The sequence below is a fragment of the Danaus plexippus genome, chromosome 11, assembly GCF_018135715.1.
Source record: "Danaus plexippus chromosome 11, MEX_DaPlex, whole genome shotgun sequence".
In the NCBI taxonomy this organism is placed as follows: domain Eukaryota; kingdom Metazoa; phylum Arthropoda; class Insecta; order Lepidoptera; family Nymphalidae; genus Danaus; species Danaus plexippus.
The window spans coordinates 9,379,715-9,407,098 of NC_083544.1; the positions used below are offsets into that span (position 1 = coordinate 9,379,715).

General features: G+C 31.2%; 1 protein-coding gene across 2 annotated transcripts in view; it reads left to right on the forward strand.

The window, feature by feature from the left end:
- The window catches only part of LOC116765880 (lachesin-like), a 39,397-nt gene extending 19,810 nt beyond the window's left edge, over positions 1–19,587 (forward strand). Inside the window, exons 4-11 of one of the 2 annotated variants that reach the window (XM_032655513.2) lie at positions 6,131–6,338; positions 8,074–8,235; positions 10,508–10,636; positions 12,752–12,926; positions 13,799–13,908; positions 14,285–14,347; positions 16,671–16,808; positions 18,689–19,587. In XM_032655513.2, coding sequence (XP_032511404.1) covers positions 6,131–6,338; positions 8,074–8,235; positions 10,508–10,636; positions 12,752–12,926; positions 13,799–13,908; positions 14,285–14,347; positions 16,671–16,808; positions 18,689–18,786 — 1,083 coding nt within the window. In that variant the 3' untranslated portion in view covers positions 18,787–19,587. The remainder of the gene's footprint in view (positions 1–6,130; positions 6,339–8,073; positions 8,236–10,507; positions 10,637–12,751; positions 12,927–13,798; positions 13,909–14,284; positions 14,348–16,670; positions 16,809–18,688) is intronic. The other variant, XM_032655514.2, reaches the window with a different exon arrangement.
- The last annotated feature ends 7,797 nt before the right edge of the window (positions 19,588–27,384 follow it).

Below are 27,384 nucleotides of genomic sequence, written 5' to 3' on the forward strand. Positions count from 1 at the left end.
AATACTTTCTCTGACCTGTGCAGCTCCTGCAATAATATAATTAAGCTGTGATGGGGCATATTAATTCCAGTTTATTTTATTATTATTATTGTCATTGTACAAAAAAGGGCGGTAACCATATTTATAACCTAAAATATTTAAAAATTATTTAAGAACCTAATTTTTTCTGATAACTTCTTTGAATAAACACTAAGCCCGTAATAACCGGAAATGCTTAAGATGTGGTCTTCAAGCAACCCTTGAGATTAAAATGAAGTAGCAAAATTCTAGACATTCTTGATTAGAATACTGAATTGCAAACCACATCTCAGCAAGCCGCGATAAGTTCAAGCAGCGTGAATAAACTGGGTGTCAAAATTCACCCGAGCGGTAATTAAACAGAGGGGGTTAAACGCTGGGAGAACACACACTTGGCCATATTTATTTTTGCTACGACTTTTTTTCTTGCAAAAAAATATTCTCGAAACGGTGTAATTTTTTGGACTAAAAGCAAATTCTATTTCTTTAGAAGATTTTTAATATAAAAAGTGATAACATATTGAGAAGTAATTTATCCTAAACAGTTTATCAGTGCGTTGAAGGACTTCGTCGAGGCGATCGTTGTGGATGGGCCTTGCATTAACATCAATGGCCTATTCCGCACACGTTTGTGATTTGCTAATGACATAAGCATCTCATTCATGTTGATTATCTCGAGAGAATCTTCCAAACGTTTCTTTCTCGGGATGAACGTTGACAAGACCAAAATTATGGTTGTTCTCTCGAAGTTGTGAAATAATTTATTTCGACCAAATAATAATTAATCTAGCTTTGCCGAAAGGACTTTGAAAAGGAAGCCAGCAAAAAAATTATTTTATGTGAGGCGGTGTTTGGGAAGGTGCGTTATATTTTTGAATTGTTAATCCCATAGTCACTTGAAACCAGAACTTTTAAGCAGCGTGTACTAGCAATCCTAACCTGTGAAGCCGAAATGTGAACATTCACGATCACTTAATAAGTAATGAAACTTCACTTACGAAACACACACACTGAGGTTAATCCACAAGGCTATTGAAATTAAAAAACATCCCAATTTTAATAGATAAGATGGCTGGAATCTATCGAATAGCTGGGAACCCCTTCTTAAAAATATAAAATTCCATATCCGTGACCACACCGCAGGACATCGCGAAACAGTAAGCGCATTCTGCCGGCATCCAGAGCGATACGCCAGAAAATTAAGAAATCGTTGGCGGTAGACGATACATAACAGGGAGAACTGGCAGACATTCACATCTCATCTGCCCGTGATCTCGGTTCATGCAAAGTAACCGAAATGTTGGGAGTGTGTAGTTTTAATAATAACAAAATACGCGTAGTAATCCGAAAAATATTAATTTCATTTAATTGAAAACTCGCGAAAGTCTTACATCTCATTAAATATCGATCATTTTATGTAAATATTTATAGCTTAAGACGAAGCATCAGTCATTATTTGTAATTATGAATAACAAACATAACTATAACTATAATTATTGAGTATTGTTATATTATGTAGAAACAATCGTCAACAAAAATGATATAAAAAACTTAAAAAACCTTTGTCATGTTTAGAGCGTGAAATAACATCCCTCATCACATTTCAGTTTTTATTACTGACAAGAATAAAGAATATTTCTTTGCAGAATAAACATCGATATACATACTGTTTAAAATTTACGAAGCAGACATTATCAAGAGTAAAGGAGAATAGGGCCATATGTAATCATTGTTCACATACAGGCGAGATATTCGCGGTGAGAGCAGTTAACTCGTGAAATTTATTTGTGTTTCGTTCATACATGATCGTGTGAGAAAAAACCGATATCTAACAGCTTTATCCAGATTCAACTTTAATATTTTAGTATCACGAATATATGGGTTTGAAGTGCGATCTTTTTTGTAAGTTTATGACACTTTTTTTTGTAAATACAAAAATGTTACCTGACATTTTAACAATTTATAATTTTCTTGCGATATAGTGTGGTTTCTCCCTCATAGTATCTTGTACCCAAAATTACTAATTCATGAATTTGGCGCGGCTCTAATTATTTATTTTATTTTACGAGACCTATTATCGTGATACTGCCAGCTCGTAAATACTTAAGCAGCAATGGAGTGCCTTAGAATTTTAAAGTAATTGGACGGGTTGTTAAGTTACTTCATTTATTTTTATGTCACGCTGGATTTCTGAATAAAGTGCTTATTAAAGAGCTGTAAAGAAACACCTAGTTTTTAAGATAACATTAAAAATATATTTGTCTGAAGAAGAAAATGTTTATATAAAAATATAATATTTGAAATAGTCACGATTTTCTAAAAGTCTTACTTGAGATCGATTTAATAAAAGGGGAAAATAAATATGAGCACACGTGGGGCCGTGAGACCCTAATCAAATATACCTTAACTTGAACCCAATTCATTCTATGGAACTAGATATTTCTGGAATTTGAGAGAAAATACATACAAAAAAGAAACATGTTTTAAAGAATAATGGTAGTAGCTGTAACTTATTTTATATTTAATTTAGTTATCGTTCAAAAATTAATATGACAAATTAGGCATGGTTATGAAAGAAATAAAATTCACCTATTCATTCCATTTATTAAATATGTCTGAAAAACAAAATTAAATTCCCCAAAGCAGCAACAACTTTTAAGCATAACAATCGCAGGCATAAACAAAGTTAAGGCAAAGTTGAGGTAATTCGCGAGATAACGCGAAGGTTACTTAATATTGGCGTTAAGTATGTGGTGGTAGGGAGGGGTAAAGAAGCTTAGTGGCTTTACGCGAGAGACAAGTTGGAGTTGCGATTCTTCATGTTTGCCTTAGATATTTACAAGCTGATTAAATGATTTGTGAAAAGTTTTTAACACAAAACAGGATCACAATTTTACTAAATAAATATAAAATAATATTTTATCATCAAGTCCTTTAATACTGTGGTTTCTCTTACTTCTCTAAAATTTATTGTAGAGTTTTTTTAAGATGGTTTATTACACATAATGTATCCTGTCTATTTCTAGTCCAATAACTCGTTAATTCATAATTGTATTCAAATAGGTTATGAACTTTTAGAGTTAATACTTGTAACATTGGTTACGTTAAATAAACACTCGCTCGAGTAGAGACGTGTAAACATTTCTCGTAATGTCACTGCAACCATTTTGTTAACATTAACATTTTAATAATTACTTTTTAATACCATTAAAATAGGCTAAAAGACTTCAACCAGAAAACTAATTATAGTTTTCTGGTTGAAGTTCTGTAACTGTAACGAGTAATCGGAGCTAATGTTCATAATGTTATAGATACTAACAAAACATAACAGCATTCTCGTGTAACATTTTCATTATTTTGCATTCAGCACATTTAAGTTTTTGAGTAAAGTAATTAAAGCACACGCCTGCTTGCAGCTCTTACATAAGTTCTACTTTGGGAGAGAATGTTTTGACTCGACATTTGCATAACAAAATAGTGTTTGTTTTAAAAGAACGTACAATATTTTTGATGTTACCAGTAACCAGTTACCAAATTTGAAGTTACCAGTCATTCTTTCCATATATTGGCTGTGAAGTTAAAACAATATTCTTAAAGCAATGAAATTTTATATAAAAAATATGCAAATTCTAGCATGACTTGGCAGAAAAGTAGGGATATGGATAGATTTAATATGATGATGCTTAAAATCTTTATATTCGTTGAGGAGCAGGTGATACTAATGGGTGTAAAATCGACAAGCCGAGGTCATTAAAACCGTCTGGAATCATATTTCATGGTCCTTTAGTAATACATTCGCCTCCATATGTTCCATAAACTCCCAAAAATTGGAAATTCGTCAGCGTTATGGGCGGTCATAGTTAAATTAATTAATAGCATATAATACAAGTAATTGTCTTTGTTAAGTAAGTAGTTATTGTTAGTAGCATTAAAAAATATTGAGAAGAACAAAAACCCTCCTTTCCACTTCACTTCCCACTTCTTAATAATTAAAATGGTACAGTCACCTCCAATACAATTTAAGACATTTGTTCAGTTGAAACTGAAAATTTTCACTGTTATAAGATTCCGTATGGAGATGTTCCCACAATTTGACCGTATCCAAATGTAGGGTTCTCACTCAACAGGGAATTTCGAACTTGATAATTGATAGCAACCATCTTGTTCAAGTTACATCTGTCAAATTAGTTGTCAAGTCAATCACCACGTTCAAATTCAGCAACAGGTGCAAATTATAAAAAAAATATTTATAGAATATATTCTATGTTTTCATCACACTTTTTTAATTATAATTAATTAAGTTCTTTATAAGGCTAAAAATTTGTCGCTAATAAAATGGAACTGGATAATTTTTAACAAAATGTATCCAATTTTAGGGTATGTTTATGTCGCAAAATGAGATTATGATATTGTGAGGGGGATATTAGTGATTTATATACGTGGCGTGAGTTCAAGGTTTGTTTGACTTATCACACTCTCACCACTCTCAACAGTTACGTTTGTACGTACACAAAGCCCCCGAGGTGGTAGCAACTGTTAACAATACAATCGATCACCGATAGCTGTAGATCGATGGATACTCCTGCTAGAGTAGTCGATATTAAGTTGAGAACTCATAAAATATGCAAGCTATTGAGTGGTGCGCAGTGCGGCACGATACCGGTTCTGCGGTAACCCGGCCAAATTTAACGGCTGTGACTCCGAAGTAAACAATGATGCGTGCTCGCTTGACTTTCTAGTTTCCGAGCTTAATGTACAGTTGTTTGTCTTTCGGTTTTCGAGATTTTGATCCGGTATTGTTTGATTCGGATCGCTACATCGTAACTTATGCGGATTTAGGAATATTTACTGTCATTTGAATATTTGGCTTTCGGGATTTAAATATTTTTGTTTTTCAACATGGTAATGGTGACGATTTTTAATTTTGTTACAATAATAATTTGCAAGACGAGTTAATCTATAGGTATGTTGTTTATTAACTGGTTGTCTGGGAAGTGTTATTTGTGTGTGTTGTACCAAAGACCATTTCTCAGATACGGATAGAGTTTCAATAATTTGAAAGTTGTTAATAAATCAAGAGTTTTCGTTAGATTTTCTTGGTAATAAAAACCATGATACGTGGAAATAAATTTTAAATGTAATAAAAGAAAAGTTTAAACATAATTTTAGAAAAACAAGGGATATAAAATAATAATAAAATTAAATTAAAAGTGAGGACATAAATACCAAGGAAACCATATTAATTCAAATCGTCAAAAGTAGTCCAAAAATATTTTATATTACCGTATAGAATTTTGGTTCTTCCACAAAACTGATGGGAAAACGAATCTCAGCTGTAACTCTTTGAGATCGAAGGTTAGTTACAATTAATCCTCAAAATGAACGGCTACTTTTATTAATTAATACTCTGTGAAATTTGACTTAAATTATTATCTGAGATACAGTAGAATAAATATAAATACAGGTAAAATAAATAAATCAACTAGAACAAGAAAGACATTTAGATTACTTTTGTTATATTGTGTTATCTGTTATTGGTAAATTACGCTAACAGTAAAAGAAAAAAATCTTAGGTGAACCATATCTTAGTAGGAGAGAATTTCAAAGTCAGCATCCAATTTAATCAATGTCTGAAATTAATTTCACCTGAGCTTCCTGTAGAATGTATTATGAATATAAAATCAATAGAACTACGAATAACACATAATGGGATGGCACAGTATGTGGTTAGAATTTAATTTCCTACCGAGCTACAACCGAATTTAGTATGGTTTGGATTATTCCTTGAATATTGATTCACACAAACATTATTGAGACGATCTTGTTCCTAGCAGCCAGCCACATAACATTCGTCTTGTATAAATGGTTTATATCAAATTGCATAATCTTTCACAAGGTCATACAAAATTTATTTGACAATAGCATAAACATTAAACATACAATAAACAGGTGTTTTCAGCTTCACTAAAGATAATGAATGTTATACATAAAGTCGTAGGCTTTATTATACTGTAACCTACTATCCATACTATCTCACAAAAATGTGTCTTACAAAAAATTGACTACAGTAATGAAAGTGAAACTAATGTTGAATATATTCATATTTAACAAGGTGGCATGGATTCACATCGATCGTCAAATGATCCTGACCATCCACCGTCACGTGATCACCCGCCTCGCCAGATTCAGCGTCTCACACGACAACGCCATGACCTGGTTGCTCCACGTCAGCCAAGTACAGCAAGAAGACCGAGGGTATTACATGTGCCAAGTGAATACGAATCCAATGATCAGTCAAGTTGGATACTTACAAGTTGTTGGTAAGTTCGTTTCTACTAAAAAATTGTTTCTTTAAATCGTACATAAAAACCTTCTCAATATATGCAATATTCAGGAGATAAAATGTTTCTGTAGAAAGTAAAGAATTGTGCTTCTCGTCAAATGTTTAAAAAACCATTCTCACTCGATGACTATAACTTCATTCAAAGGACGTGGTGAAGCGATTCCCAGACCACCGATTGGGGTGCGCTTAGTCTTTTTATACGACCACAATTTTCTACAAACTTTTAAGTGGAAATAAATTCGAGGGTTTTGTATTACTTGGAACCCGGAACACGTTGGAGACATTTTTTATGTCTGTTTGATTGTCCTTAAAGTCGACAAGATATAAAAGCGGATTCAATTCTAGAAATAGTTGTAGAACTGTTGTTTTACCGATATGGAGTATTGAACATTAGGGTATAAAAAGTATTCGTAACCTTTTTCTAGCCAAAGAAAGGACAGTCAAAGTTACTAATTGAACAACACTACGCTGCTATAGAGACACGAATACTTGTAAAGTATTTATTTAATATACATACATTTGCCTGCACTTCAAACCTAAATTCACGTATTCTTTAAAAATTCCCGTAACGCAAACTTCTTCAATTGTACAGTAACTGCTGAAATATCACGTCCCACGAGAATTTAAAGTTTTTGAGATTTTCATCCGTAAAACTTTAAGTTGCTATGTGAAGGGAATAAAAGATAAATTTTATCAACTAACCAGTTTTAAAATTCTTATAAGTATTTTCAAGTGCTGCGTAAACTATGTCAGAAGCCAATTTAACTACTGTCTAAATATATCATACGTGAATTACTTACTGAGACTATGTTTAAATATTGTAATAAGAAATATTTTATTATAATAAATTATTCGACCTTTTCTGCAATGCGCCAAAATTTCAAATAGCAATTCAGATCTTCTTGTAACAAAGAAATATTTTACTAAACCTTCGTTTCTTTAACTGTTTACAATATAAAATACAACTCGGCTTTAAATGTACTATAACAGTTTTATGCTTTCGCTCTAATTTAATCTCCAAATTAATGGCTAATTACCTAAAATAATAATTGAACACGCGTTGGAAATAATAATTATAGTTTTGGTATTTTATTGGCTGTTGGTAATTTATCGGTGTTAAAACAATGTTACAGCTCTATAAACTCGTCTTAATTTTGTAAAAATCGAAAACATCACAAATATATTAATAAACAAAACACAAATCAACTAACTAGTCAATTTTACTTTAAAAAAAGTAGTGATAATATTAAAACTCATAAAAGATTACAGCCATAAATAAAAATAAAATATTATTTACGTAGCAAAAGTGCTGCAAAAATTTATAAAAATGTGAATATGTTAACAATAAACAGAATTTAAGATTGTATAATTTACTTTTGCCTTCTTAAGCTAACATTTGTTAAAATACGCCGTTAAAATGAGAACATTATAAGCTATAATTATATAATGAGAGCTACATCTTTTATTTCTACAATTATATAGTTTTGATAAAATGTAAATAAAGTTGTTGTAAACAAAATTATTGTAGTGGAAAACACAAAAACGATATTGAACTATGAGAAATACAGTGATAACATTACTGTTAGGTTGCACCAAGCGTCACAAACTGAGATTAGATCTCACTCTAGGTCATAAGTAATATAGTTTAAGTTAATATGGTTTTGGTGTATGAAGTACGAACAATCCTAATTTATACTTAATATTATCAACAGTACCCCCGAATATATTAGATGAAGAAAGCACACAGTCAGCAGTGGCAGTTAGAGAAAACCAGAATATTAGCCTTATTTGTAAGGCAGATGGCTTCCCGACACCGAAAATTATGTGGCGAAGAGAAGATGGCCAGCCTATATCCGTTGACAGGAGAAAGAAAGGTAACACACGTATATTACATCAGTTGAAGACTAATAACAAAACCAATAGTTGAAATGATTTCCCAAAACGTTTAAACATACTTATCACATTTAAAAGTATGAACCTCACAACCGTTAGCGTTTTGTTTTTATTTTAGCAGCGTTGAATTACTGTTACTGAAAGCATAAAATATACATTTAACGGAATGCAGCTGTTGTTGACGTGATAATTAAGTCCTTTAAACCCATTCTCTCCCTGAGTATTAGACCGGGAAAATCAGATTCCAGATAATTGTGGAAAAATCGGTGTTAAACAAATACGCCTCTGAATGTGTTCACCCTTTCAATTCATCCCTAAAAATATGGTTCAAAATGAAGATGTGTCGGTGGGGGTATTACGTGTGAATGGTACTCATCGGTAATTGTATGTGACCCTCGCGGTCGTGTCAGATCCATCTGCCACGTATATTTGCGGACGTCACCGATGTTTTAATTACGCGTCCAAAACTGTTCTCGTTTTCAATTCGGTACTTGTTAATCCTTTGTTTGGATTAATACGATCCGGTTTTTATTGAACGCGTTAATGGAAAGAGTTCGTTCAAAGTGGATGAAAGCGTTTGCGATTTAAGACTCAAACCGAACGTTTGACTCCATTTTCCCGCTCGAGGCATTTTGAGAGCCTATTCATTACGTGGTTTTACAATTTCATCCCTCAAAGATATCGTTCTGGTTAAACTCTTATTTTTGAATGAAATGTCGTTTGTCAAATACGTTATACTTAACAGCAATCCATACCGGATTAGTCCTGTATTTGTATTTCACACTCATGATTCTATTGTTTTAGAAATCAACGTTTAATATATTAATGGAATCTGAAATTATTTCCATTCTAGTTAACAATTGCCATTGACTACATTTAGATAAATATTTCTAATTTCAATATCTTATATTCTCTGTCAAAACCTTAAATACAAATGAATTACAAACTACAAAAGTTAAATCTTAAAATATATCTCATATTTTTCTAGCATTTCATTAAATTAATGGTTGATAATTGACATCGAATCGGCAAATCTTCTTAAATGGTGTTAAAAATGAATTCTGACAAATAAAATATCGGTGGAATATAAAATTATTTGGTCGAATTATGGAGGTCAGTCTCTCTAAGAGAACATCTCTCGTAGATCACGTTCAACATGATTGCTGTTAAAATTTGAATGAAACGTTAGTCTTGTTTTCATACTACGATATAAAACTTTGTATCATTATTTCTACTTTCAGAACATCATATAAGTGAGCTAATTCCAAAATTATATGCAATTCTAAGTATAATTGCTTAATATATTCCGGCGACGCATGCCGGTCATTACATTCATTGCGGTTACCGAGCTTCCTAATTGTAAATACAGACTCATTTGGCCACTTGCTGGCGGACAGGGAACGTGTCCGGAATACTGAAATTCTTATGACTTTTTAAGCTTACCTAATGAATTTGATTGTGAATTAAGAAAATAACTAATTTGACTTTGGAGCTAACTTAGGCGGTTTGCTCTGAATATTTATGGAGTCTCGCCTGTAAATATTGTGCGTATTATTGTTGAGTTTTTGGATTGTTGTTGTTATACACTCACATTATATAACTATATTATAATTCACCAACTTCATATTTATGACAAAATTAAAGCTCTACATTCGAAATGATGCGCTAATTTCCAATTATATCATTTGTGAGATCTAAGGTAACATCCACGCTAACATCACGTTCTCATTAATTCTGTAATATTTTCATGGAATCTCGCTAATTATCGTATCATCATTAACGTTCACTCTAATAACTCGTATGCGGTTATCCGTTTCAGCTAATCTCTGTTTTGTTTTAATTGTTTTCACAATCTCGCCCTTATATATCACCACTTTGTAAGGCAAAATAATTATATTATAAATAATGGTGAATATAATATTTGAGACAATTCATTTTGCTGAGGCGTCATAATTTATGTGAGTGGAAAATATTCTAAATATAAATGATAATTATATTTGTACTATTAAAAGATGTAATATTTTTGTTTCTGACTAACAACCAAACATATAAAAGGTATTAAAGAAAATGGCATTACAAATGTGAAATCATTGTTTTCATTTTAAATAAACAAATTTTTATCCAAAAAGATTATATAAACATTATTCACACACAGATGCGTTTATGTCAAAATAAAAATGTTGAAACAGGCAAAGAGAACACACCACTGCAATTTATCTTATATTTATTTTATATAAAAGTTGCCTTATCCAGTAACAGTCTACGAAGGAGACACGCTAAGTCTACAACGCATCAGTCGCACAGAGATGGGAGCGTACCTCTGCATCGCAACCAACGCGGTGCCACCCTCCGTCTCCAAGAGGATCATTGTGGATGTTGAATGTGAGTCACATATCTGTTTAGATCGGAGTTTAATAACTGAGAAACTTAATTAAACCACTTGTATTATGACACAAGTGTATAAATATATCACATTCAACCTATCAGGTACAAAATTAGAAACGACTACTTAGGATTTCAGATTATAATGATATTTTGTACCATCCCACAAAATCTTTCTCTTCCAAAGAAGTTTATAATAATAAGATGATTAGGTTCCATTTTATTTCGAGACACGGCTGAATAAATAAGCGTCCACTGGTAATTGAAAGATAATATTTTTCAAGGAGAAATATTCATCACGACGCAAACAATCGAGAAAGGGTGCTCTATAAATGGAACTTAAAATGTACACATATTGAATTAGAAATACTTTTAGTTATATATAAATGTAAAATATTTTTCAACATTGCAATATTTTAACTAAAAAAGGAGATCATCGTGCACCGCCGCAAGCATCTAAAAACTGTGTCCTCTTATGAATTGCACTTAATGTGATCGATATCAAAACTCAAGCGAACACCTTAATTTGCGATCCGGTGGACTTTAATTTTGTTGAAAAATTGAAAATCGAAATGTTATGATGGCATGTTAAAAAGTTAAGAGTTTAGTAGGCATTTTAAAGGAGCATTCTCGTATTAAAAATTAAATTTGTTTGATGAATGCAGTTGTATTTTTTTGTTTTAATTTGCAACAGGTGTCTCATATATTACATTTAGCATTTATAAAAATGTAATAATGAAAATTCTATTCTAGACGTTGCCCTGCAGTTCTTCTGTTAGGCATGTGTCGTATTTATTTTAATGTTTCTAAGTAAAAATTATCGTCGTTTTTATCAAAAAAGATTTTTTTTTTATTTTAATACTCATTCCTCTTATAATAATAACGTGTATCCGAGCATAAATCTATTTATTATAAATAGACGAGCTTTTGTTATGGCTGTTATCGCTTTTCGAAAAAGAAGATTATATATAATGTTAGTATTTGAGTGTTTAATTGATTTAATGGCCCTTCTACCATCAAAGGTTCTAATAACATTTGAACACTATGCACATCTCCACGAGCAACTATAGCTCGTCACTGACTAGTAAAATATATGATTGGTGCTTCATAGTTTTAAAAGTACGAAGACACGTGCCGCTCCTGGTGGAACTCGATGTAATTACTTCCTTGCTTGTTTCTATTGTAAATGAAATGCCATCAGATGAAGAAGGCTGTTAAACCCAGTCAATCCATCCAGACGGAAGAAATGTTAAACCATAATAATAACTTTAAGATGATATCATATTTATAAAGAAAACGTCGTCTCCGGTATAAAGGGCCATATATTATTAATAAATAAAAAACGAAATAAGACCAGCCGAGGTGTACTACAAGATAATGAAGCCATCTCCTATGCTCGAATAAAGAATGGTGGACTTTATAAATATTTTAAAACGTCGTAGAATATTAAACCGTATCGCACGAGTAATATTCGTCCCGAAAATTGCCGCCATAAACTCCGGGAATGTGAATTACGATCTCAAACTGTGGATTTTATTATCCGAGGGAGATGTGAAAAATCGTCGGCGTTCGGGTGTGTTCGGTCCCGTTCGGTGACGTTCGGTGTACTTCGCGGCTATCTATCATTATTGAGAGTTTATAAATTGCTTCGCAGTTTCCAATAGTTTTACTTACGTTGCACGCCATTGGTTCGTTTTAGATTCATATGATTTATATCTTCTGTAAAGAATTTGTTATTTATTGGCTTTGTTTACGAAAAGGAGAACCTGTAAACAGATTAGTATATATTCATTTAAATATAATATTCTGTAATGAATAAATATGCTACATGTCAAGTAACTATGCTGTGTGTTTTCCTTTTATAGAAAATCTTCTGTTATCCAGGCGACGGTTCAGTAATGTGCAACTGAGCGTACCACACAGTTCTTTTAATACAATAAACTAGATTAAGATTGTCATCATTGTAAAATGAAAATGAAAATATTGTTGGTAATGTTACCTTAAGTCTAACAAAACTAAAAATTATATCAGTGATATAAAACAACATAAAGTATTTAATTCAATTCTTATGTAGATATTTACTGGATAAATACATATATCAAACCATTGTTCTAGTTTCTCCCATGATATGGGTACCCAACCAGCTAGTCGGCGCGCCTGCCGGCACTGACGTTACCGTGGATTGCCATACAGAAGCTCATCCACGAGCGATCTCATATTGGGTATACGATAGTGTTATGGTTCTACCAACCAAGAAATACGCCATCAACACAGAGGAAAACTCATACAGGTAACCATAGGGACTCCAGAGGTATACAACACTAAACTCAATTATGTAATATATTTTATGTTAAAACTTTTTCACACTTCTCATAAAATCAATAGAAATCAATAAGTTAGACCGTTATAAGTTAACTATGTATGTAGACAAGATTGTAAAATTTAATTGTATTAATGATGATCAAGTATCGTTTTTATAAATAACTACTAGACATTTCATTAATTCACCTTCCCTTGGTAATAAAGGTGCCTCTTTAATTTATTTATTAATTTATTTCTTAAGAGTTATAAAAAAATACAATCATTAGACTATTACAACAAGATTATAATACTTATAAATACTTATCTCTCGTACATTATATTCCAAGACAATATTAAAATTTAATAAGACACGTTTTGTTACTCATTAACAATACGAGTAGGTGCATACCTGCTAAAAGCCTCGAGTAACGTTTCTCATATAAATACCTTGTAATGCACTAACGTAGTAAAATGTATATTAGTAGGATATATATAGTAAATACATATTTGTGAAAACAACCATAATTTTAATTAAAAAAATATTTAAGGCAACTTTTACAGATAATAATTCACGCGATATTAAAAACACAACGAGCTGTAATTATTACGAAGAAAATGAGTAATGAAACAGGCATTAACTAATTAATTATTTTCTACATATTCATGGAAACCTTGATAAAAGGAAAAATGTTAAAATAGTTCTTTATTACTCCCAAGAAAACATTTTCATTTCAAACCTTTTCACTAACGTCATAATAAAATATGACGTTTGAAAAGAAATATTATTTAATGAAATATTTGTAGTTTATTTTCTAATGGACTTAAAATAATATGTTATAATCCTAAAACACATATGAACAGGGCCCACATGAAGCTGACTGTCAGAAATCTCCAAAATGGCGACTTTGGCAATTACAGATGCATTTCCAAAAATTCTCTCGGAGAAACCGAAGGGTCTATCAGATTGTATGGTAAGAATACATTAACATACATTAAGACTTACGGTAGTTGCTGTTTTAATAAGGATGACAAAGTAGTGTGCTGTGTGTTAAAAATAGGATATAATAACGAACCAGCAGCGACATCTACGAGTCTGCGTCAAGTGATTTTATATAGAATATAACTGTTAAGCGTTGACATCGAATTTTGAGCCGATGTCTTATTCTCTTGTTAAATCTATCTTAGTTTAAAATTTCATCAATATCATATATCCTCACAAACTGTATCATTTTTTTAATATTAGCAGGATTTTCTTTTAATTTCACGAACAGTAACTACTTATATTCCATTGTAATATAATATCAGCACAATGCAATTTTTAATAATTATTTTGTTTCGTTTACCCAGAAATCCCGATGCCTTCGACGTCGCCTAAAGCTACAGAAATGAAGAGCAACGCCAATAAAGAAAGTAAGTTATATAGGTATCTGTTTTATATAATTTTAAAAATAGATTTGTTATTCATACGAGTAATAGTGACATCTCTTTGAACCATCACCACTAATCACATTATTAATTAACTTAGTGACATTTATTTGAATCAAAATTTAATTTAATTTAAAAACAATTATTTCACCCGAGACTACTTTTCTACTTATTTATTTTAAATCATACTTAGCTTATTTTGCTAGTTTCATGTTTTCATTTAACCGCATAATAAAAATATAATGAAAATCCTAAACAAATATGAATGTGAAGTCAACAAACAATAAGAATATTAATACTAGCACTCACAAAATAAATTGAAAAAAATAGCTTATGTTAACGCATTAACACTAATACACAAAGTTTTGCGCAATTTGTACAAAAAGCACTTGTAATATAACAAGCATTAAAAAGCGGCGACTGTTGGCAATAAAACATGAATAAGCAAGCAATAAACAGTACCGCCGTGTTTGCTAAATTCCGCAATGCAGTGTGCATACTCAATATATCTTTATTTAAAAATTACTCTGTTTTGGTGAATAACATTATCTTCTTCATTTTAATTAAAATAATTCAAATAATAAAAAGGTAAGATAGAATAATACATGACATTTTTTTTTAATCTTGGATTGTACAATTTAGCCACTTGACTACAGAAAATTACGTGTTAATGGTAATTTTCATATCTGTTACTTACACAAAATACGTCATGCAATCAATAGAATCAAATCTATGAAGATAAAGTATTTAATAAATTAGTTTTTAAAAATAATTAAATTGGTGCCACATATTTCTTTTCTTATAAAGCCAGTGGAAATAATGGAAAAATATTTTCTAAAAAAGTTTTTATTTTTAAATTTTTTTACTACTACAGAAATTTACTACTAGAAAATAACCCTATTATTATTTGAACCCTGAAATTTATTATTTCTGTATCTTGATAAAATAGGCATTTCCAAAATTTTATGAATATTGTAATCAAAGAAAAAACTTATTTTGGTCTGCAGACTTGAATTAGTTTAATTTTAACTTTTTTATCTCGATACGGCCATTTATTGCTAAGCTGACAAATAACATGGACAGTTATCTTTTTATCCATGAACAAAAATAATATGATCCACTTTCATTCAAAGTCCGATAGTTTAGCGGAAAATGAAGACCATGAATGGATGAAGACTAAAAAAATTGATATTCAAGCTAAATGAACAACCTCTTTTACCTATATGGCGTTCAAAATGTGGAAATGTCTCTTTAACAGCCTTATTCAGTCTAGCCTAGAAAACAATCACATTGTAAGTGGAAGGAAATATAGACGCAGGCAAATTAGTCCAATCCTTTTCTTTGTTCATGGGGAAGGAGGAAGCTTATCCTAGTTTTATCTGGTAGCGCGGAAAGCCAACAACAAAATATGGATGCCCGCCGAGTGTCTAGTGGTCTGATGATAAAAATACAGGAGTTAAAGTATGAAATTCCAGCAAACACGATCTTAATTCCTTCTTATTGAATGCCGAGAGACATTTGACACGCGTGTTCAAGGCGGAATATATTGGTTTTAAGCAAGCTATGCCTACAAAAAGCCTTTTTGCAAGTCTCTTCATGAAGTCTACTTTGTAAGGGTTCGTCGTCATGTGTTTTCTGATGTTTTTTATAAGATCTTAAAATCAGAAACTCCAATGGTGGCTTTTTTCCAATTAAAGTCATTTTTATCAGAGATTCTGCCATTTGAAAAGTTCGCAACAAAATTTGACCATTTTCTTGCCTTAGTTTCTACCATTAATGTAGCAAAAATAAAAAAATCATTATATTTATAAAATTTATCACAGCCGAAAAAAGAAAAGCTTGTTTGCAAAATAGAACCACATTTTACCAGTACATTAAATGTTAATGTAAAAGGATTGAAAAAGTGTAGACAATGCGGCCTTCATAGATTAATCTATTAGCAGAAGTTTTCAGTCAACACAGAATTTATTCATGCAATTTTAATAGAATTCTTTTACACATACAATTATATACCTAAAATTATTGTAACCTAAATCTTCTACCATATTTAGCAGTTCTAGAGGAATAAATTAAAATTCACGGAGAGTAAGACTTTATAGTGTAAGCACTCATGTAAATTAAAAAATGTGGTTAAAGTCTATTTTAGAATAAACATCGAGATCAATTTTATTTTGATAAAGTAAAGTGATTTTTATGGCTTTAAATTAATTAGCCAATATAAATTACGATGCCACAAAGTCCCAAGTCCAAACACCAAGATTTTTAAATATGTGGCAAACAAGACCGCTAGTAAATCGTGGCGTTGCAGTCGTGCGTCGCATGAACGTGACGCGTGCGGGTTCTCACGAGTCGGTGACCGAGCGCCCAAGTGTGGTGCGCGCTCAGCTTGACCGAGCACCGGACCGCGGGCATGTCTACCGCGCGCCACATCCTCACCAGGCATCAGGTACGCACAGCACATAAAATCACATAAACAAGAGCACTTCATTATATTCACATTGTAAATTGCAATCACCTAGACATACACCTAGAGAACATATTCAGATCACACGCACTGCATCGCAACTTAAGAAAAACTGTTTAGAATTTCAGTGCAACTATTTTTATATATCATGCACACAACTTCGTGGTTCCACTATCGATGCACACCTTTTTAGTTTGAATATGTTCTTTTGCAACTCAATATGTGCAAACCATCTTTTCATCCATTACACTTACAAAACCTAACCATTAGCAATATATTACTTGAGAGTTTTATTTGAACCCTAAATGAAGAAAAAAAATCCTTTACTCCGTTTACAATCCCATAGTCTGCAAAACATTGAACCGTAAGGGATTCACTCACCGCTTTGTATTCTTTGTAACAATACATTGCATTATTAAAGACGTCTTTCGCCCTTCGAGTAAAAAATAAACGCGTTCAGGAATCAAAAATCTTTAAGAAGCGAAAAAAACTAGATGTGGCCTCGAAAATAACAAAAGTAATACTTCAAAAAAACCTGTTTGTACTCATTTATATAATTGAGGTGTGTCTTTAAAGTGCAAAATAGACCCTAAATAAACAAACTAACTAAACCAGCATCGTAAAAAATATGGAGAGCGTTCTCTTAGGGTATTATCAATTATCGATCGTTATCGATTGGCAATCTCCTAAGAGTATCAGAGTTAATGCTCCTCATTGGGTTTTATTTCAATGTTTGAAGGCCATAGTTTTGTTAAAACATCCATTCGGTTTTGAGAGGAGTTCCATCCGAAGTAGGTGTGCGGTGAACCGGGGTCGCTTTCCACCTACCGTCAAATAGAGATTAAACATTCAACGAGTTCGCATATACACTTAACCCTCATAAATATTCAGTACAGACCGCGTACAATCAATTCTTTCAGTTTCCAAGCTTGAGGAAAAAGTGTTTGAACAGCCGAATAATATGATATCAAATAGAGAAGAGCGCTTGAATAAAATATAAGGGGGAATCCATTTTCGAAATTAACTATAACCCTGAAAGGGCCCAAGCTGTGGGCAAGTTTTGTTACCTGTAATACAATTGACTCAAATAGACCTCAAAATAAATACGGCATGTTCTAAATACCTTAAAACTGGAAAAGTTTTACCAGTAATTGTATTTGAAGTCACGTTGGAAAATGTATTTAGAGCCATAGAGGTTTTATAAATATATTAATGTTCTATTTTTATTTATACGTTATTTAGACATTTTGACTGTTTTTGTTAAAAGTAACAGAAACATTTCTAAACTTCATCTTATTTTTTTATACTTTAATGAACCGGTATATCACACGACATTTTATCGTGTGACGGCTAATTAAGTAAATCGGTTTTCTAATAATAGAAATATGATGGATTTTAGATTGTTTCATCGTTTTACACATTAAAATGTAGACAAAAATCCAATTTTTATAAACAGCTCAATAAATTCTCTTCGATAGATATAACAGTTATGTATAAATAAGATATATTTTATTGTAAAGACACGTCAATAGGAGAGTAGCATTCCATCTTATAATTATTAAATAAACTTCTATCTCAAAATAAATAAATCTAAAACTAAAATGCGGTCCTCTTTCAGCTTCTTCGCGCTTGAATGCACATTTTATTTTGTCTCTGTGCTTTGTTCAGTCTCATTTACTTTTCATTTTGTTTCAGAACCACAATTTTATTTTTCAATTTGTTTTGCTCCATAAATAATATTTACATAGTGTGAAATCACTTCTTAAATATTTGTTTGTCATTTTGGCACAATTTTGAATATTTTTAGTAACTAAAAGATTAATTTATAATATATTAATTTATTTCTATTTCGCTGTTTCTAGGTACCCGGAGTCTGCTATGTTGGCGTCAATCTTTCTTGGCTGTAATGATACTGGCTAATATGGACATCATTTCCGAATTCTTAATGTTATGTTTTTAATAGACCAATATTATATTGTTCTCAATTTTCGTTTTCAAATTGTCGGTTTATATACAAAGATTGTAAAATATAACATAGACCTACCATATCAATACTTATTTTTAAAAAGTAAATAAGATAACATATCAATACTTGCGTCATATCCATTATTAAGTTGAGTGAGATTGTATACATACATATATTTACTAACAAATTTTGCTTAAAATGTTTGTATAATTAAGTGAATTTCAGTTCTTCCCAACGACATCCGCTTTCTTTACACTAGGCTAAGTTTTCTGTTGTTTATGTTTTGTTACCGCTACTAATTATGGATTCTGACTCATCCTGTGACTTATGTGAATATGTACGCGTATTTTGGAACTCACCATCACAGTTACCATATCATCACATCTAGAATAGAATTTATATTGTCCAAAATATGGTCTCATGCTTCGCGTCGAATCGTTCCAATGTGCCAAAACATCACCAGTTGTGTATATCATTTATTTCTTAGGGTCAGTGCACACCTAACAATAAATTCAAATTTCAGAGTTACTTATGTTGATATGATGTTGGTTAATGTGCGCTTACCTTTAGTGTATACCGGCTTGCTCCTCACGCTTAAATATTGTAAATATTAATACTGCACATAAGTAAACATTAAACGGTTGGTAAAAATTGTTAACCAATAATAGATTATGTACTTGAATGTATAATATTATCTCCTGATATAAGAAATATAATTAAACCTTTATTGTACTGTCGTACAATTTTGATGTAAATAATGTTATTAAAATAAACTAGTATATGATAATTGAAAAAGCTATTTTTTTTTTAATAATTCCTCAAAAAATAGATAATTTAAATATTTTTTAATTTATACCTGAAATATAATAGTAAAAAATGAGCCCTTGATAACCTCAATTTTTTTATTTATGATTGACTTAAGATGCTATTAGTAGCACATTTAATAAAAAAAGAAATAACAACAAATTTACTAATAAAAATCCTGGAATAAAAAATAATCAAAAGGCAAAAGTAAAAGGAAATGTATAAAAATCGGAAATCTTTACATTTGAAATAATTAAAACGATATCTGTGGGTCGGACAATCTTATCAAGTGGCCATTCCGACTCGATCTGACAGACGTTATCGGTTCCACTGAATCAATGCTCTTTAATTGATTCCCCGCTTTTAACGGTCCCAACCTCCTTTGTTTTATTGTAATCGGAATTCAGCACGAATGCGGTAGTAATGAATTTTTCTTAAAAGTAAAACCCGATAAAACTGAAAATAAATACCGGCCTTTTAAATGCCAAGAGGAATGGGTTTTACGATTGTTTATAGACACTTCAAATCGAACATAATATTATTTGGAAGCTTTACCAAGTTATAATTTATAAAGCAAGAATATCATTATAGTCAATATATTAGATTAGAACTGAATGTGTTACAAAAAAACTATTTGAATTATTATTTAAAGAATGACATTAAATACATTACTTAGTTAAACAAACCCAATCTTTAAACACATTTCTCGTGGCAGCCGCCTCTGTTGTTCCTCGAACAAATGTATATACATGTATATAAGCTCAACTCAACGGGATCTTCATTTTATCTTGGTTACCTAATTCTCGATTCAAATTAAATTTCCTCCCATTAGGTAAACTAATATTTGACACTTCGGAAATTCTAACCTCGATAACAAGTTCAAAATGCTCAACCTAATTTTCTCACCCCAATAAAGAAATTCAGAGATGATTTTCTTGAAACGTTCAGTTGTTTACTTTTCGTCGTGAAATATTATGATTAAGACTTTTTCATTTTTTTTGTTCTTCTTTATTTATGTGGCGCAATTAAATGAAAAGAAGTGATTTACTTGCACCATTGATATAATAAGGAAATAAAAGATTACAAAATAAATAAACATTTATAAGAAATTACTAAGACTCCTGTTATGTCAGATCACATTAAGATGCACCAGAGACGGTAATGTAGTAGATTTGCGTTAATATAAAATATTATAACCAAAGTGACGTTAACACCAGCACTCAAATCTAGGAGAAGTTAGGGCACCTCCAGGGGACTATCCATAATCCATTTTATATTTCGCAACGTTATAAATCGTAACCCAAAAACATATAGGCCTTAAAGAACTATAAGTCTCGTAGTTCCGCAGTAAATTTGGCACAGCCTTCGAGAACAAAACCACATCTCTGACAGAACAAGTTTAATTGACACGACCTACCGCATCCCGAGGCGCCTCAGAATAGTTCACTGCAGCCTCATACTGTTTTGCTATACGTGGCTACGTATGCTTATTGAATCGGGAATTGAATTTTAATTGTCATAACTATTTTTGGATACTCAATATAATTAATATTTTAATTGTGTATATCGTGGGGTCTAACAATTTTTTATCTTAAATCATGTACATAGGCATAGGTGGATGGTTATAAAATATAACACAGCCAAAAATGTATTTTAATAACAGTTTTATTGTATATATGAAACAAATTTTTAAACCATAGAAGCTTTTTTGTTATTTCCAAATTATAAATGAAAACATCGTTTTATTTTTATTATTTAGATATTTCAATGAAGGATAAAATTTAAAAGTTTCCTTTTTTAGTTTCCGAAAGATCAAATAAACACATCAGCGTATAATTTATACGACTGTTCACTGCAAAAAAAAAATGCATAATTCTAATGAATATTTTAAACACTTTGAATGTTGACTCAATGCACTAGAGTTTAAACTGAAATAAATTATTGTATATTATATTTTCACGCCTGCCTTTTATACGAAAACTTAAAGACCGCGGATTAAGGTTGAAATTTCAAGGAGCACTTGATTGTTAATATTCAGTGAAAGACTCGAGCCCGTCGACACTTGTAAAATTTCACGCACAGTTACTTCACATCTAACATAATATGATATGATAAGGAAGACCACGAGATCCCTACTTTTGGGACTATTAGTCATGGATCTTGAAAACTGCCGGGTCTTATTTACTATTATGTCAGTTGGATATCTATGAATAAAATATTATAAATTAAAATAATTACAATTTAAATATTGATTGACAGTATACTGGTACTTAAAATGGCAAATCTTTTTCATAATAGTAAATGAACTATCACAAGAAACGAAACTTAATCTAAGAATAATACTTTAGTAAAAAAGAATTTCTCTAACACCGATGTGTACAAATGATCGTTTATAATACTGCTAAATCCAGCAATACTTCTTACTTTTCCACGCGAATCTAAATGTCGACAAAGATGAAAGCGCTGGAATAACCTCCATATTTATTAAAATGCAGAAAGCAGTAATTCCGCGTTTGTAAAGACACCGTAAATTTTACAAGATATAACTCAAAGCCCCAGCGATTACCCTTAAGGCTTATGTACAAAGTAACATGGGGACGGACAAGGAAGGCTTCTAGGAACTTCTGTGCTTTCAGATACCTCATTCGTGGAATTTTTAATGAGCATTGTTCCTAAATAGAGGTATAACAGTATAAGTTTCATTATAGTCTTATTTTAATCAGGCAAAAGTTGCCAGTTAGTAGCATTTGGTTATGACTTGACATGTAATCAAATCTTTTCTGATAGTTTAGTTACATTATCATAGAAACATGTTTTGTCTTCAGTTTTACAAATAATTATTAAATTTTATTGTAATTAGAAAAAAAGTATTTTACATAAAGCCGAGAGACTAGCAGATGTTTTAAATGTAGGGGAAGCAGTTACGGGCGTCCATAAACTTTGGCAATAAAATTACAAACATAAACTTTACATGTCTTCACACTAATGAAATTTTTCTTAGTTTTTATCTTTGTGAGACAAATTTATTCATCCTTGATAAGGAAACTTCTTTTTATATAGTTAATTAACTTGTTTTATTTATTGTATGCTTATGAATTATGAGTTATATCTTTAAATATAAGTGAAAGTCGTATTAGTTACACCATTTATAACTCAAGAACGGCTGTACGGGTATGGCTGAAAATTGGTGGAGAGATAGCTTACAACAACGAAAAGGAGATAGAATACTTTTCATCCGATTGAACAAGAAAAAAAATAAGTTGATCAAATCCAAAATCTTCTTATCAACTGTCTTTAAGGAGGATTAGAGTTCGCCTGGTCACCTATACATTTCTAATTCTGAAACTAACGCAGACGAAGTCGCGGCCAAAAACTAGTTTAAAATAAATAGAAATCAACAGTAATAATAGTAATAAAGTACAGAAAAATTTTCTGTTTTCAGAAATAAGAGGTGCTCTGAACGTCAATTTTTGAAACAAACGTACACCATACATATAGAAAACTTTTAAAAAACATTATATTTTATGTAACTCAAAATATAAAACCAATATTCCTCAATGGCGTACATTCAAAAAAAAAAAAACAGAAATCTGCTGTTGTAATAACATTAAGTAAACTCTTATTTTATTTAAAGCCAACGAGTAATTAAACGAGAAATATTTTTATTACTGTCTCTATTAATCAATTCTCCTGGTGATACGTCGTGTTTGTAGTAATGAATGCTTTAAGCTGTTGAAAAATTTGCAATAAACCTTCGTAGTTATAGCTACAAGTAAAAAATATATCAACTTTAAATTTTCACAACACTCAATACGCTATACAGATCCCATATTTTTCGATGTACATTAAGATTATATCTAATACGGCTTTAACGACCTGATAACGTTCTATATAAATTTACTAGAAACAATTAACCCAGGACATATTTACCGGCGAATAAATACCTAAGTTTAATTAACTGCGAGAAGACAGAATACAATAGTGTTGACTCCTGATTCTCCAGACAGATATTCGCAGATTCCACGGACCACAGTGGGTAGATGGAAATTTAAGTCTCACGATTTGTATTTTAATAAAGCTTACGTTTATTTATATTGACCAACTTTAGAGTAGACTATTTAGAGAATCAAATAAAGACAAATTGCAAGGTTATTATTATTATTTTAAAAGAACAAAATTATTTGAATCTCAACAAGAGACTTAGAATTTTAAATTGAGCCACTGCGTCCAAAATGAGTAATACCAAATTTATTAGGAGCAAATCCCTAAAATGACATTTGAGCGAATTTATCTGTGTCTCAATGAATGACATCCTGTACTAATCAGGAAACTTTGTACTATTAGTTATGTTTATTTTAAATTACTCAACAGATTGCGATGAAGCTTAGATAAGACACATTGACAAAAATCTTACTTATTTTTAGTTTCAATGAAAATAATTATAACAACCTCACAAAGTAGTTCGAGACAGCTAAGAAAGAAAAGGAAATATAAAATTACATATTTCAGGGAAGTAATGAACTATTCTATAAATAAAAAATTTCCAATAAATGTATAAGGCACGATATTATCGCAGGTCGTATCGTAGCCGTGATGTGTGAGGAATGTAATCTTATTTATATCGGTACAGCGCGGCGGCTGCTCGGCGAACATTTAAGTTCAACTAATTCACCATTGATTGTCATTGATACTATTTGTGTCGTCGTCCTCTACGCGTGGTTCATTATCAACTCCACTTCGGAATATCTATTTCAGGTTATATTAATTTGTGTCGTGGAATCACTGTGCAAATTAAATATTAAATATACATTTTAAGTTATTCATACAACTTACATCGTTCGATTAAATTTAATGAATATCAAACGAGTTGAAGTTGTAATAGTACAAGGTCCCTTAACTTTTCATAAAAATCACAATGTGTATAAAAAATAAATAAACAAAAAATAAAAAAGGCCAAAATCCTCAACTCCTAAATCTAACCAGTAACTAATAATATACGATATGTAATACCAATTCATTGTTTTCACAATGAAGACACATCGTGTCCGTTACGCCATGACACGGGTAAACCCTTTTTCTTCATAAGAACACTTTTGGCGTAATATTTCATATTTAAAAGCAATATCATATTTTTCCTTGTTTTTTTGTAACGTTAAAAATTCTCGTCACGGTTTTATATATTGTGGTCATGGGAATAGCTGGTTGTTTTTTTTTTTCATCGATTGACCTAGATGTCGGTAAACAAATTTTATTTATGACCGCAAAAATATTTTTGCAATTTTATATTTTTAAAACCAAACATTTACAGAAGTGGAGACTCTGATTTCTAGGAAATAAAAATGTCCCATACTGTACCTGTTTTGAAAAATACCTTAAAAATACATGAGATAAAAAAAATTACCCAATAAATCTAGGCTAAAAATTACCCAATAAATTTAGCCAACTTTAGCTCTAAATTTGAAATTATGTTTGTCCTAAAGAAGTTTAACTTAACTTTATGCCTAACTTTAACGACAAAGCGTTTTAACCTGGACAATAAAAATTAGGTTTTACTCTGCAGATATAAATTCTCTTCGGGTGCAAGGTAGAAGTTCTAGACGCCTTTTTAACTTTTACAAGCGTTTTTAATAATGTGCGGGACATGTAAATTCGGCTAAGTTTTCCAATAAAAGTTGCAACGCTTTCCGAGTGCTCCGCCAAGCGTTTCGAGCTGCAACATTGCGCCTTGCACGCTTAACTATTCAGGGTCTTGAAATACTTTGAAATTGTTTATTTCATTCACTACGTCTGACAAATGACTTTATTTTATTTATAGTTTACTGGCCTCAGTCCATGCAGTAGTGTTTTTATAATACTGTTATTGTTTATATTTATGACATTTATTATTCAATTTGAATTTCGATTATTTTAAATAAAAACGTCATAAAGGTACAACATAACCACACGCAGAACACTTTATGTTTCAAGAAATCTCCTGAGATACTGGAGATTATAATTTCCAATGTAACAACGTCATTTTAGCATTATCTAGTTTATGACTCACTTCAGTAAAATCATTTATTTTGTGAAATTAAATCCTCATTAACATTTCTTGCAAACAAAATATATGTCAGTTTGTAAATATGAAGTATGAACCATGTGAAATTCAAGTAAACTGTAAGTTGTATAATGTTCAAAGGAAGTTACGGGTGAAGTTGAATGTTTTAACTACAAAATTCACGTGTATACGAGTTCTGTTAAAACTCCACAGCGAGGACGTGTTATCAATGCCAAATAAACTGTACAGCAACATGAATAGAATAACAAAAACATTTTGCACGACACGTTTATGTACACATGGCTGAGACTTATCTTAAGACTCTACAAAGGTTAAAGATATTTTTTTCAAAACAGATATATTTTTTTGACATTCTATTCGGAAAAATAAATCTCTAGGATTTTAAAGAAAAATAAAGTAATATATGATTTTAGTTCATTTTAATGTGAAGTTAACTAATACTTATCATAATAACATAATAAAAATTAGTTTGTTTTAAAAATAAAACTTCATTATCCCTGCGTTTCGGTTGATTTCCCTTCAAATTAATAAAAACGGGTAGTATCCAAAAACCTTAGTTTTACTTAAACAAGTACATGCGAAAATCCCAGATATGCATATTTATACATATATGTGTGTGTTCATAGTCACATAAAATAATATTGAAATTATGGATATGAAAGTGGAATAGCCTAGAAGAGGCAGCTGAAAATGTTTTGAAGCTAAGTCATTAAGAAAATATATGGACAACTAAATACATAATATGAATTAATAATGTGTGTTCTTACCAAATAGGGGAACGAAAGGAAACGCTCCCCTAGACAGAGTCTCATACAAAATTTATATATTTTTTTTTAAGTGCTGCGTTTTACCTTTGTCTTTTTGATTTTAAAATACTAAGTAAATTCAAACTCATGAAAGGCCTTTTGCCAATGAACAAAGAACATTGTAATTAAGGACCGATTTGCATAAGATTTGAGTTGACTAATTGATGGAATTTACGAATGAAAGGAGCGTTTGTTGAGATTTAGCGCCTATTTAAACATTGCGACTGGAACATTCATTCGAATCAAATTATTTAATTAAGAAAAAAATATAATGTGGCCAGGAACAAACGTAAATTTAAGTAGTAATTTCATCTTATTTTAAAAATATTAACGAATTTTATATGTTTGTTATATTGTTTTAAATTATATTTATATTCCAAAGATTCAAAAACCTTCCATTATGTCAGCATTTTTAGAAGACGATGATCTTCTCAGTGACCGACAATATAAATTTAATCAAAATCCGTTGACTGATAATTAATTATTCCGTGTACTTACAGGAGAAGGCTCTAGAGAAAAATCCAGATTCTATAAAGTCTGGCTCAATAGACTATTCGTAAGCTTTCTAGCTACGACATAACCCCTTAACTGATATCTTCAATTTGTGACATTCTAATAGACCATTTTCTAGGCGTCGTTGTGACCGCCAAAGCCAGCTAATAGTGGCCAAAGCAAAAATACTTTAGGTCTGACTTCTTGGAAAATCTTTTTTTCTACAAGTTAACGATCTGATTTTACTTGATATTTTATTAATGCACGTGACAACAGTGTTTCAGTGTGTAGCAATATATTTTTTGGACTAGCGAGGTTCGAATAAAGTTGAAAGGTCCTTAGAAGAACATTTTAATTTCACACATCAGACAGTCTCCTAATAGGGCGATACCGATCTTATGAAAATAACGAAAGTCAAGCGTTTCTTTCACC